This window comes from Falco punctatus, assembly GCF_963210335.1.
Source record: "Falco punctatus genome assembly, chromosome: 4".
In the NCBI taxonomy this organism is placed as follows: domain Eukaryota; kingdom Metazoa; phylum Chordata; class Aves; order Falconiformes; family Falconidae; genus Falco; species Falco punctatus.
The window spans coordinates 86830249-86845339 of NC_137583.1; the positions used below are offsets into that span (position 1 = coordinate 86830249).

A 15091-nucleotide genomic window follows, 5' to 3' on the forward strand; every position below is an offset into this window, starting at 1 on the left:
AGAGTTAAGCAAAGCCATGCGGGAAGGGAGGATTCATAATGAGAGAACAACTAGGTATTGTGAAGGAGAATAGGAAAGATAAACATGGTTATCTAGTGTTTAATAGGTGTCTGCATGCTTGTAGTGATATATAGCTATGTAACTACATGAATGATTCCTGCCCTGAGCCTGGTGGAGCATACAGCTGCGGTTTGTGTCCGGGCTCAGAGATGTAAATAAGGGCTTCTCTGTTATGGTAAAAGTGTTTCTCTTTGCATAAAAAAGAGAGGGAATGAAGAGAATGACCCCAGAGGTATGTTCAGAGAAGGCACACTATGTTTTGAACTTTTTGACTGAACTAGTTCTTGTTTGGTGTGCCCTTCCACCTATGTATAATGTTAATCCAAAAGAAGATGATACTGTTTACACTTTGAATATCGATAATTGTCTTTCTGTAGATGCTAATGTAGTAGGAGGCTATGATGGGAACGTGTCGCAGCGGTTCTTCTCTTATCCAGAGTAACAGCAGGGAAAGCATTAAAGAGTTAAATCACCTTGTTTGGTAGGCAGTTCAGAATGTGAGTCAAAATTGCCACTGCTTTTTGTTGTTGGTTCAAGGACGTGGCTGTGAGGATTTGGATGGTATGTGCTGCGTGGATTTTAGGCGCCCCATTGCAGCAACATGTTATCAAAATCTGAGAAAATGTCAGCCTTTTTGGCATCCATTCACTCAATTGGCAGTATTGTTTGTTTGCTATTACCTTGGTTGCTGTCATGTTTGCAAGGGCCCTGCAGAACATGAAAAACCTGGTACTAGCTGTTCAAAAACAAAAAGGGGAAATTGTAAAATTGCACGGAACAGAGACAGTGGGTTATTTTGACACTGATAGTATCTCTTAGTTGCCTTTTTTATTTGTTCTATTACTTATACCTTGTTTTTACTCATTCGGTTTCAAAGGTTCTTTTTGTGCAACAGGAAGGGGGAGATGCAGGAGCGGTCTGCAAACTAGAACCATGCATGGCAATCAGTTAGCTGAGGGGAATGTGCTCGAGCTTGTCTAGACAACAATTAACATGATGAGGCATGTTTGCAGAGCACAGGGGAGTGGGAGAGGGATGGTGCCAAGGAAAGGTAACACCTTGCTGTTAATTGCTGGTAGTTAACCACCAATCAGGGATTGCCTAGTATGCAAGGCTTAGCTTCAAGAACCAATCTGTTTAAAACGCGCAGCTTCTGAAAGAGTATAAAAACTCGTGCTTCTGTACAATAAATTGACATTTGCTTGCATCAAGCTGTGTCCCGTCTCTTCATTCGCCGCAATGGTGAATCTCTGTAAATCAACTATTCATTTGGTCACTATCAAAGAAACATTAAAACAAATTTCAGTGCAACCTACACACTCAGAGGACATCACTACTTAATGTTTTTCTTCAGAACCAAACCTTTATAACATATGAGAGAGATGTAATACAATAATTTTTTTCTTCTTTGCCTTAGGCATTTCCAGGAAATACAAACTCTGATAGCGTGGTCCGGCATGATTTACAGCATCCAGTTATTGCTCGCTACATACGGATAGTTCCTTTGGACTGGAATGGAGAGGGCCAAATTGGGTTAAGAATTGAAGTCTACGGCTGCTCCTATTGTAAGTTTCTCCATGATCGTCCTTTTTTTTTCCCCTTAAGTAAAAACTGGTTTTGGATATCAGAATAATTAGGAATCTCAGGTAGTTTCTACTTAGATTAAGATGTCCCAGGATTGCTACTTACATGGCCCAAGGTCATCATGAAATATTTATTGTCACCTTAAGCTCTGAGTTGCTAGTTTGTTCATTTCTGGAAGATGTAACACTGGAATTTGTGATAATGTTTTGAAGTTGCTCCTTTTGATCTTCACAGTTTCTTTTTACAGAATAGGCCAGTTGAGGAAAAAAATCAGACAAATATCATGTTGAGGGGAACAACTGGGAAACAGGACATAATTTATTGCCTGGTGCTAGACATAAAATCAAAGCAGATTAATAAGAATTATATCAGTAGCTCAAATTCTCTAAATATGTGACATGCTTTTCAGAGCTTTTTCCTTTACTATTTGAATAAGATCTTAGAATTTATTTAGAAATCTGGATGAGTAATGGCACAAACTCTTCTGAAGTTAACAGCAGAACTGATTATGTATTAAGAAAAGCAAGGGTAATTTCGAAATGCTCTTCCTTGAATTCCATACTTCCAGCACTTATAAAAAGTCTACCAACTTGCAGGAAATTGTCCTTTGTTAGGCTTTTTAGGCAGTATCCTGGCTTTCTTGGTGTTTTATCTGGAAGGAGCTATTTGAGATTTGTATTTATTAACCAGGTGTGAGCACAAGGTGAGGAGCTCACATTTGGAAGCCTCATCCATTGACTTCACTGGGTGACTTAAGGTATATGTGAGCCCTTTGCCATCCTAACTACTGAAAAACAGCTCATGATTTCAGTTCTTTCAATTTGGATAGGTACGCAAGGCCATATACTTTCATTTACCACCAATAAGAGCCACCGAAGTATAGAGTTTTGGTATTATTTTTCCTATTTCCATGCAATGAAATAAAGACCCTATTTTAAAAATTTATATTAAACCACAAACAATTTCCAAACAGCTGCAGTAATATAGTTGAGAAACCAAACCAAACTTGCTGCCGTATCAGTGCTGTTGTGCTGAGGGCACACAGGGGTATAAAAAGGCAACAGCATATCTGTTATTTTGAGGAACTGTAGGTTATTCTATAGCTGATCCTTACTCAAAGAGAAACTGCTTCTGATATTTATTCAGTACATGGCTCTTAATTAAGCAAGTGTTTACCATCATACTGGTAAAATGTTTTATGTGCTGTTTTAAGTATACCAAACATTACAGCGTGGTTAATTTTGCAGCATGAAACATACTTGTACATCAATTGCAAATTCAGGTGTTTGATACAAGAAACAAGCATCTACTTTACTGTGAAATATGACTCTAACAGAAAGAAAACATAGTAGAATCAAATAATAAAACACATGTTTGTTGCTGCAATATTTACAGGTAAAAGTAGTTTGTTGCTGTGGGGGTTTTGTGTTGGTTTTTTTGTGGTTAATGGGTAGACAAAATACTGTAGGTACACAACAGGACGCTTTTAGAGGCTTAAGGTAAATGTGAGAAAAAGCAAAACACAGCTTGTTGGCAAAATTATTTCAGTTTTATGAAAAGTTGCTTGCTTGGCAGACTCTTGGAGGAGAATAAAAAGCATTTGGCAAGGAAACAATGTATGGTACTATGAAAATATTGATAAAATGTGTCTTCACAGAAAAACTCAGGTGTCCAAGCATAACTTTGCAATTTTACTGAGAGAGTATTTCTGGTCTGTTTGTATTAGAAGTCATTCCAATAATTGTTGGGGTTTTTAAAATGTAAGATTAATAATACGATTTTACATTTTTAATCAGTATAGAGACTTTTCTTTCAAAAATCCTCCTACATTACGGTGGGGTTTTTTACATGCAGGGATCAAATTTTCCCAAAAATGCTATCAGTAGATAGCAGCAGAGCAGCTGAGAATAAAAACTAAAAATTTCTTGCATTAAGGGTAGGGCAGTGCTTTTTTATGACTACTGGAACAAGGTGGTAATGTGTACAAATTCCCAACGTGTCTTCAAATTTACCATTTGTCAACAAGGATATAATGCTACATTGTCCCATGTAGACTGTCCTTTGGTGGAGGCAAAGTTTTTAACCTTATGATTAGAAATGCCCATATTTGCATATAATTATAAGCATTGTCATTAACCAGTGTGATTTGCAGATTAATCCTGTTGTCATTGAAGGAACTGGACATTTAGATAATCATTATTTTTCAGAGCCTGATTAAAAAATGGGCTTCTTGTCATAGCTGCCCTAAATTTTGGAAAGATTACTTAAATAAATAGGCTGACCAATACATCACAACCATAAATTTTCTTTACGTATATAGGTTTATATTGAATATATTGTTTTATTTAGATATTTTAGAGAGCACATTTGCAGATACAGAAGCCAGGTAGTTTCTCAAAGTGAAAGCAAGGTTTAATTAGGAAGCCAAATGCTTGATGACTACAAAGCCTCTTTCTTTGCACATTACTGCAACCTGGTCATTAGTCTTAGAGTATTAAGGAAAAGACTTCCTTGTATTGAGCTGTTAATTCAAAAGACAGGTCATTATTTGCCTGATTTTCTGGTTCCTATTTTGTTTGGTATGCATGTAAGGTACACATTTTTTTTTGTACCAGAGGCGAAATCCATGCTCTTCATTGCCCAGCAAATTAAAGTTAAAAAGTGGTATGATTTCCAGAGAGGGTTAAGAGGTCACATCTGTTCTTTGGATAGGTCATAGCATTACCAAATCTTCTTTCAGTTTTGTTTTGGTTTGCTTTAAATTTGAAATCTTGGCTGTCTTTGACTGCACCCTTTTGTTTTGTGTATATGAGATCTGTAGGGTCATCTTCTAACAGAAGACCTCATAGAAGTCACCAAAACCAAATTAGGCCCTCACTCTACAACAAGATTCAGAATGAACTTGTATTTTTATCTGTGAATAAAGAGTGGCATTGAATTTAGAAAAATATTTCATTCTCTATAGGACAAAACTATGTTTAATTTTAAAACATATGTTAATTAAAATTGGGTAAATAACTTACTTATTGGCTATATTCCTGAAGGAGTTAAATGAGGAAAACAGCAAATAGACCGTTGTGTAACATAAACGATACTTTTAAGTCAATGGTAGTTTCACTTTTTATTTTAGAATTACCTATTTGTACACTGTGAAGGGGGAAAGGGTCTTTACATGTGCAATGACATCATTTATCAAAAAGCAAGTCACAGAGAAAAAAGCAATGTAACTAAAGGCAAATATCCACTGAATCTGCTGAGTCAAAACCAATGGCAGGTTTTTATGTGTGCTCTTTTGGACACAGAGCAAAGATATGTGACATATATAGTCTGTCATGTCCACAGTTATGCATTTTTGAGATAGGCAGCACAGATGGCCTCTGGAGGCTATGACAACCATGGTATAGTACATTTTACTACTGATTCCTGAAGATATATAAAGTTTCTTCAGGACTTTGCTGTATGAATAGTTCCCTTAGTCTCCATCCTGTGGCAGATGAATGCCAACAAAAATGGCAACAGCGATACTTTTGCATAGTCTTTGGCTATGCTTTGCAAGATAACTCTGTTGCAGCCTTCTGGGTGCTGAAATTATATATGTGGAAAGCATTCACTGATACCTTCAATTTTTTATACAGCTGTGTTGATTTTCTGCAACTAAACAGTATGTCTGAATCTTTTTGTCACAGTTGTACACCTGATGGTAAGAATTTTCAAAATCCAGATGTTTCTCAACTCTGAAGTGTAGCATATATCTGAAAAAAAATCACTTGGAGATGGCAGAAAGTCATGCAAATACTCAATATACTCAAGGCAAATAGTTGTCAGGAACAATGATAAAGCTCCATGAATGGCTGCAAACAGCTTTTTCCATTCATTGACCAGCTCTGTTTGCTAACACTTGGGAAGCCCTGGGACTGAACAAATGTCACCTGTGTTTGCAGATCTGTTCTTTCAGTTATTAGCTATGCTACTTGTATTGTGCTATGTCAAATGTTACTGTTCCCATTTTCTGATGGGTGACTGATTTTTTTAGGGAGGGAGGGAAAAGAAGGAAAAATTGTAACCACAGTCCTTAGGGTTTTATGAAATAATGAATGTGTGTGTGGAGAGCATTTACTCTCCAAACAATAAAGTGAACAAAACCTTAGTCAGGCAATCATTTTACAAGGAAAAAAAAAAAAAAAAAAAAAAAAGTTTGGACATGCTGTTAAGGAATGAGCCAAGTGGATGCATACAAGAACTGATTAGGAAGTACTGAAATGTTAAAAAATATGGGCTGAACAGATCATTTGTGTAATCATCGGTGGACTTAATCCTGTCTGCCTGCAGTGACTTTAACTTAAGCTTTTGTTTCCTTTGGCAGTTAATTCCACATTCAGCTTTACTTATTGTTAGGAATTTTTCTGCGATACTTATTTGAAATCTCTTCTGCTTGGTTTCATGCTGTTGGCACTAACTATCCATCTCTCATTTGCTGTCTCACATGGTTGCCATCAATACTTAATAAGAGACATCCACCCTGTCCAGAATCATCTGTTGCATCCAAACATCAAAGTGACTATTTAAGGTAGATGAGAAAGCTGCTATAACTCCCTTTTGTGGAATCTGATCAAGTCTCACTTGATCAATCAGATATTGAATCACCAGATTCAATAGTATACCCTGGACTTTTTGTTTCACCAGCATAGCATTAAAAAAAAAAAAAAAAAAAAAAAAAAAAAAAAAGTATTAACCAAAGACCCTTGAAGTGTCATGATTGCTATTGGCATGTCCTGTGCTGAATAAAATACAGCTCTATATGTATATAAATGTATGCATACATATTTCCGCTCTTACACTTTTGGTAACTATGTGAATATTCACCTAAATGGTAAAGATACTAATGTAGTCCCATAATCTGCATAAAGGATTCACTGCCTCTTCTTATGACAATTTACTTATAATAGATGTGCCACTAAGTTGTCTGGTCAGATTTTTCTTATCTCTGACATCTTAGTAGTAAACTCCATAAAAATATTAACTGGCAGAAAGGAAGAAGCATTTTGAACTGTATATTTTGTTTAATCGTATTTCTAGCAATTTTATTGCTTTGGATATAGATGGATTTTAATGTGGGGTAAAAACCACAGACCTGAAGCAATTGTTTAGCAGTGGTTACTGTGAACTGGATAGCTTTGCTTGTGACAGGGGATGGGACAGTTAAGAGTTCTGCTAAACATCCAACCTTTTTCCCTTTTTCTCTTAAATTTCTGTGTTTTTATACTGGGTAGTTCTATACCTATTTAGGTCTATGTGATTTTTAGCCATCATCTTCACAGCTCATCAGCACCAAATATAGCTTGCTAATCTCTGTCATTAAAGGTGCATGGCTGAATACTCACATCTAAACTATGGAGAGTCAGGGAAATAAACTTGAACTTTTTCGTCACAAACTTTTAAACATTGGTTTGAATATGAGCTCTATTTGTGAGCTTGCTTCTTTGTTAACTTACTTTCTAGTTTTTTGCCATGCAGGAGGTATATTTTTTTTCCATAACCATCATGAAAATTGATGCCTTTTACACTCCATATAGTCTCAGGTCATGGTAGTCTTTAAATAGCAGAGGTTTTTGTAATTTAAGACCAAAAATGCCATCTTTCTTTATAAACATTTTTTATACGGATTGTTTTTCTCCACTCCCTCTCCCAGAGGAGATGGTTGTGATTGTTTCTACTTGCATGCTCGTATATTTTGGCACAAAAATAAGTGGGAACAGGCTTCAGTCCATTTATTAACTTTGATTGTTACCATTAACAAATATGGGCCTATTTTGGTAGTAGGTACTACTTAAGATTTAAACCGTCAATTTCCTGCGTTTAAAAAATAAATTTAAAACCTAGTATTTGTGTAGTGCATTAAAAAAATTACTTCTAAAATCAGAAGAGCTAGGCTAAAAAATAAAGCTATTATTTCCAAATACCTCAGTTTAATTTTAACTCTTTTTTTCCTAAATTTAATATTTCAGAAAGATTGAACAGTCTGTTATTTTCCCATTTCTAGTTGTAATGAGGCTACTGGTTGGGGGGGGTGTTCCCCCCCCCCCCACCTTTATTTCCTTAACACTGAACCACCAATGGTGGTGATGATGATTGCATCTGGTCCTGATGGCTATGTTCTTCTCAAAGTGGCTTCCAGGGTTTGACTTGAGCAACATGCTTATCACAAACCTCATAATTGCAGGAGCGGGCTGGAAATTAGGACCATGGGTGGCAATCAGTTAGCTGAGGGGAATGTGTTCGAGCTTGTGGGTCATGAATCCTGGGAGGACAAGGAATGTGAATAGACACAACAATTAACATGATGAGTCATGCTGAGAGAGCATAGGGGACTGGGGGATGGGTGGTGCCAAGGATGGCGCCAAGGAAAGGTAACACCTTGCTGTTAATTGCTGGTAGTTAACCACCAATCAGGGATTGCCTAGTATGCAAGGCTTAGCTTCAAGAACCAATCTGTTTAAAATGTGCAGCTTCTGAAAGTATATATAAACTCGTGTTTCTGTACAATAAATCGACATTTGCTTGAATCAAGCTGCATCCCGTCTCTCCATCGCGGTACATAATGGATGCAGTCTAATAGTCAGCCCAAGTGAGTGATGCCCAGGGTGAGGTGGCCACCTCACCGCCCAGTGTTTCCTCAGTAAAAGCCAGGAAGACCCCTCTATGCTGAACCATCTGGCCCCACTGACCCCTAAGGGCCACCTGGCATGCCATCATTGACCTAGTCCCACCTCACCATGAGTAACAATCTGGCACATGGAGTCCTGTATTTTGAGGATAAGAACTCCAACCACTGGATGAGTTGACTGGCCTGGACCTCTCTTCTGCAAAGAAGAGATGCCTCTTTGGTAAGACTCAGGTTGGTATTTCTAACTAAAGTGCCAAACTCTTGAGTTTGATTGTTGCAGTAAGTGTATTTATTGACAGCAATTCCAGATTTGTTTTACCTGTCACCTTAATAAATAATATATTTTTTTAAAACTTTGTAAAACTGTTTCAATGAAAGTCCTTAAACTGGACTCTGCCAGACAAATGTTGAATCTCAGCTGAAAGTCCTTAAACTGAGCTCTGACAGGTAAATGACAAGTGACATTTGGCTGTACATCTAAACCTTCAGAATCAAAACCCGTTGACCAAGTTTAAGACTAGGATTGGATCTAGCCACACCTAGACTCCCCTCTGAGAAGTTTAGAGAGAGGATCCTTCCAAACCTCATGACTCAACGGGAGTGCTGTCTTCCCCTGCCACCAGCCACTCATCAAACTCTTAGCCCTTAATACAACAATGAATTGGAATAGTTGTCATGATTGCCATGGATAAACTGCTGCAAGAATTTGTGTCCACCATCCCAAGCAGGAACAGGATGCGCCCAAAAATTTTGGAAAGATGAGCACAAAGTGATAGAGTGGATAAAACAATGTAGATGTGAGCAAAAGATTAAAAAAAATAAAGGCAAAGGAATTGTTTGTGCAGAGTTGGGGGCTTGCTCATCTTGCATGCAAAAGGAAGTTAAAGTCCCCTCTCCCTGAATGAATTGCAAATATAAGATACGCTGCTTTGAAGTCAGAAAAGGAAGTATTAAAGTCATCATTGACCTTTGAAAGGGAGAGTTCTGAGAAGCTGGGACAAGTAGATATACTAACAAGTGAAAATAGGGAACTTAAAATGCTATTAGCCTCAGTTGAAAGGAGAGAAAAACTGCAGGTAATGTTAAATCTCTCGTTAAATCAAATGCTGTCCTCAGTCTTGGCTAAACAAATCCATAAATTCATGCATTGTACAGACCCCAAGACATGGGATGGAGACATGTCATATGATGATAACAATGGTGAATTGCTGGAAGGTTCTGATTATGATCCTACCTCAGAACCCATGTCTATATGACCACTGATCAAAACCAAAACTGCAAACAAGGGAGGTGACGATGTTTGTAGTACTGTACATACCATCCCATGGTCTCTGGTAGCTATTCTTAAGCACCATGGCTTTGAGAAGAGCAACCACCATGTCTATTCCTTACAGGTTCATTTGTTAGCTGGCTATTAATGTATAATCATAGAAGAACAAGTACCTTTTGTATGAATACATGCCTCACCAACTTGTTTGATTATATTCTCAAGAAGTTTTCAGTTACGCTTGAATATTTTTTTAATCATTCAGCATTCCCTTTAGAAGGTTGTACTTAGCTAGCTTGTTTGAAAAAGCTATTTTAGTTTTTTTTCCAGGGGAATGGACAAAACCTTGTCGCTGCTAAATAAACAGTGTACGGCCAAATATGACAAAACTTGGCACATTTTGATTAAAGTTATTTAACAGCAGGTCTGGCTCTTCACTTGTGGAAAAGAGTAGAGTAACATTTTCTCATAGGTTTTCCAGTAATTGCCTACACACTCTGTAAGAAGAGTCTTTCAAACGGTTTTCTGTAATAAGTTAATAGGAGGATAGAGATCTAAAAAGTATCCTTAGGATCCATAAATATCTTAAAAACTAGAAAAGAAGTTAAAGTATGCTTTTTCACAAAGTAAGGATGGTAGCATTTAGGCAAATACAGTCTAAAGCTTCAGTCTCATCACAATAGTCTCTCCTTCAATCTTTTTTTGCCTGGATGAACACTCATGCTGGTTTTCCTCAGAATTAATTTCTTGCCCACTGCTCTCGCACCCCCGAGACACCACTGCAACTCCTCCACCTTTCCTGCCCTGCCTATCCCTCCTGAACAGCCTGTAGCCCTCGATTCCAGCACTCCAGTCTTGGGACCCATTCCACCAACTCTCACTAATAGCAATGGCATCGTGTCTCTGGGACCATACCAAGGCTTTCAGTTCTTCCTACTTGTTTCTTATGTGTGCACATTGGTGTACAAGCATTGCAGATGTGCTCCTCAACCCTGAGTGCTCCCTGAAGCAGCACAATTGTTTCCATTTGCACTGCTACCTTCAGAGAATGCCATGACAACCCTTGGCTTACCTTCAGTTCTCCTGACGGTATCCCCATCCCAAATGGGCACAGCACACCTACCTTCTGCTCCAGCCTCTCCTGAAAGTGCGACTATCTGGAGAATGAAGTAAAGGTACCTGCAGTGTTCTTCTGATGTTTATTTAGTCCAGCAGTTGTGGTAACTGCTAAGGATCCATAGGAAAATAGGAAGTTAAGTGATCTTCCGGGTCTGTTTCATGTAGCAGTGAATTATACTAAAAGGCAATAGATCTTCAGCTTAACTAAGCAACCCCCCTAGATTCAATGGCTTCAGTTATAATGCTGTCACATGTCACGTATGCTTTCTGAAACTGAATTTTTTGCTGCTGTTCTTTTAGTCTAAGCATTTCTAATTCTGTGACAAGGAGTTATTAATTCACAAATGGGAGGAAGAGTCCCACACAATGTGTATGGTAAAATACTAGCTCTGTTCAGGTGCAGCCTTTTTTTGGAGAAGTATTGGCAAAATGTTTTAAGCTCTGTGATGCTGGAGCACTTCTCACAATGTTCTGCCCAGCAAAACAATGGAATAGTGAATATTTTTCTCTTGGATATAGTTCAAGTTGTTATTTTACTATAATTACTTTAGAGTATGGCATCATCTGGATCTTTAGATGGTTTTGTGGGTTGCTAATTGAATAGAGAAGATGTACAGATCATTTAACAAGTGCCTGTTCGTACTTGGTGCAGATTAGGTGAAGGAAAATCAAAATGCAAGCTTAATGATGCCACTTGCATAGTGATTCCCTTAGGTGATTTGGTTTGTTTGGCAGTGAATGAGTTCCTCTGCTTAAGCTTACTAACATCAGTAGGAAATATCTTTTGATTTCTATGAACTTTGTATTTTGGATTAGACCTTTTACTTACAATTGGGAAGAAAATAAATGCCAAGAAAATCAGACCCAGGGTATTTTTTTAAGTAGTAATGAAATATTAGAGAGAAGCAAACTTTCAATAGCCATGTACTGGTCAGAGGAGGTAGTTGCTCATATTCTTTAAGGTGGGAGAATGTTTTTTGTAGTTGTTTGCCATAGAAGATGTTGGAGATACTATGATCTCTGAAAAGCCTGTTGAGCTGTTGCAGCGCATCCTAAACATCAGATGGGTAGTGGGGATTTTCAGCTATATATTCAGCTGAATTCTCTTGCATTACTGGTGAGTCATGACTTACATTCATTCCGTTTATTGATGTCTTACAGTAAACAGTTGTTAAACTGAGGCAACAGCTCTAATGAACACCTTCAGTACCGCCCTTTTATTGACTGAGTTAAAATGAACCTAGTTACCTCTGTGTTTCAGCTGTTTATCATTGCAACTTGTCTCTTACCGACTACATTTTTCTCTCCCCATCATAGTCAGTACTTTTCTCCAAAGGTTTCTGCTATGACTGGCCTCTCATTGCTTTAAATGTATGTAGTTTCCTGATCCCTGGATATTTTTTGGAAATGTCAGCTTCAGGATATATGATGAATTTCAGACTGAGTCTGGCAGGCACATCTTTCACCTCCATCCAAACTCAACAAAGGTCTTAGGTAAATTTAGGACTAAGGTTACTCATGGTAGCTTCATTACAAGTATTAATTGCCTACAGCATTGGTTTTAGAAGCAAACCATCAGGATAATAGCGCAGGCACTGAGCATGCCTCTGTTAACCTGAGCTAGGTGGTAGTATGAATCACCTAATATGTAAATTGGAAAAAGACAGTATCATACCTTACACTCTGCTGAAGGTTCCCACTAATTTGGTGTAAATTTTGGAGGTAGCAGAGGGGAAAGAAGCAGCCTGTTGGAAGTTTTTCCTTTCCTAACTTGTAATAATACCTGGTGACTTCACACCACAGGGTTTCTGTTAACCGATTATCAAATTCTTACAGCATTTTCATGCAATACATCTTTGTGCTTTTCCCGTCAAAGGGACTTTCAGATGAAATCAAGTAGGCTACTTTTTCTACAAGTGAAAATACACTAGAGAGCTGGTTTCTTCACAACAGATTAATAGAATACAGTGCTGCAGGTGATGAAATGTGAGACTTCAAATTGAACACGTCTGAGTTATTTGGCAATTCCACTGAAAACCTTTCATTTTGCATTATTCCACTTAAATTCTGACCCTCAAGTTTGACAGCTGTCTTAGGACAGCTGCAGACACAGTGAATGAAATATCTCTTTCTAGCACTGTATTTTCCACCGATAAAGTAGGAGGATTTGAACAATTGATCTTCTGTCATAATGTTGACATTAAATACTCATTGAGAATAAACCTAACTCTTCCTTTTATTACATCCTGCTGCAGAGAGAAACTTTATCAAGCTAGGAAAGCACATACCCCAAGGTTATTTCACCCAGGAGAGATCTTAACTGTCTTTTCCTGTACTTTAAGTTTTATTTATGTTAGTAGATTGATAAAGTGACAATTATTCTGATATTTGGGTGCACAAGTTTGTTTTCCAGTAGAATACCTAGTTTGAGCTGAAGGGAATATACTTTGACCAATTAAAATCCCATTGAACCTTGGAAAACCCTCTCTCTGAAGTAGTATTAGGATAGACTGAGAAAAAGAATTTTCCTTTCCTAAATAATTTTTGCTAATTTAGATACTTAGAAATTTTTTCTGCCTAGCTATGTGAGAAAAGTTTAGACATTTCATCCCCATTTTTGAACTTCTTGGCATTTTATCTTTCTTCCATCTTAAAAATTTAAAATATTTAGCGTGACTGTGTTCACTTCTTTAAAAGAACAGGAACAGAATATCTCAATAACTTCTATTCTTCTGTAAAATAAGAAATCTATTATCTAGTTCGTACACATTTTATAAACCAATTGTAACACAATTTATGTTTGGGTTTTTTTCTATTGAGAGTTTTAAGTCAAAGAATCAGCAGGTTCTGATGAAAACCATGCAACTGCAAAATTTTCATCCACCATTACAAAGCTCAACAGTAACATAATATTTATAAATTTGTGCCATTTTCTTTTTTCACATAAATTTTCCTTGTTCTTATTGAGATGCAATTTCCCTTGACTTTAGAGGAACAATAGCAAAGCTGTAGTTCACAACTTGAAGAAAATACAATATTTAAAATAATAAACAAAAGAACTTACAACATTTAAAGAAAATTGTAATTATATTTTAACTTTACACATGTTTTCTGGTAGGTTGCATAGTGCAAGAGTAGAGCTTATATATTCAGCTGTTAAAGAATATTGGCATAGAATATACTTTTATTCACTTTTTGTATCACTGCTGTTTCAGAGTGTATTGGTCTGTTACTGTCATTTTCAGGCATTACTTTATTCCTTTTTCTGAACTCAAACATTACTAGACTATGCAGTCTGTACTATCTGGTTGTAAACCACATTGATTCTCATGAAATAAGAGCTGGAATTTCTGTTCAGAATGGAGTAAAGCACAGGAATCTCTGCCTCGAGAGAGTGCTGATCAGCCTGTTTTGTCTGAAGACTACCATTTTTACTAAACATTTTTAGCAGATAATATACATAAAGAAGAATAGTATCAGTTTAACAAGATATTACAATAGAATATCAAACCAAAGAGTAGGATAAGAGTAAAGCTACAAATGATTCCAGAATAAGTTACTTTATTAAGTAGATACATTACCTGCACATATGTGTAGTTGATCCTATCGATCGCTCTCTTGACCATGCAAACCTACTCCAGCACTGTGTTGCTGAACACGCTTTATAGACTACCTTCTTTTTACTTGTGAATAGTTTTTTTCTATTTTTAACAAAAGGTAAAAGAGGAAAGGAAAATAAGAAAAAAAGAAGAAAAGGGAAATAAGCTGGAGGAATAACAAGAAGAACAGAGAGAAAACTGGAACTTTGCCATTGCAAGGGCTGTTCAAAGCAAACTACAAGTGCCAGGAGTGACGGGCAGCAGGATCCTTTCTCTGACTCAGGATGGCCACATAGAAAATATCCATTCAGGGTCAGGGTTATGCAACCAGTGGTCATAAAACAGGTTCTGAGGATAATGCAGAAGTGAGAGACTTGGGAGATGAACACATAGTTTTAGAATAAAGGTTGTTCTTTATTTATTTCTTTTTCCTTTTTTTTCTGTATTAAATCTTGGGTTCTAAAGGGAATGGTGATATAACTCCTTCATGGTCTTGTCCATCAAGTGAGCCCAGTTTCTGATCTCTTCAGATCCATTGATTTTCAGTCTCCAATTCCTTCTCTTTGTCAGACATGATATTCATTCCCCTTACTAGTTTTCTTCTTAGATTTATTTCAGCCTTTTGTCTTTCAAGATTTTTCATACTCGTGCAAACAACCTTATAGAACAAAATGACCTGGACTTCTGTTGTCTTCAAAGATTTAAAGTGTAGGGCTTTTCCAACATTTCTGTTTTTTCAATAATAAATCAATTTTGTTCAGATGGCACTTCATATATTATATATCTTTAACAAACATT

General features: G+C 37.1%; 1 protein-coding gene across 1 annotated transcript in view; it reads left to right on the top strand.

The window, feature by feature from the left end:
• CNTNAP2 (contactin associated protein 2) overlaps window positions 1-15091 on the top strand; it is a 1227711-nt gene that overhangs the window by 568510 nt on the left and 644110 nt on the right. Inside the window, exon 5 of the mRNA XM_080386067.1 lies at window positions 1478-1625. Coding sequence (XP_080242193.1) covers window positions 1478-1625 — 148 coding nt within the window. The remainder of the gene's footprint in view (window positions 1-1477; window positions 1626-15091) is intronic.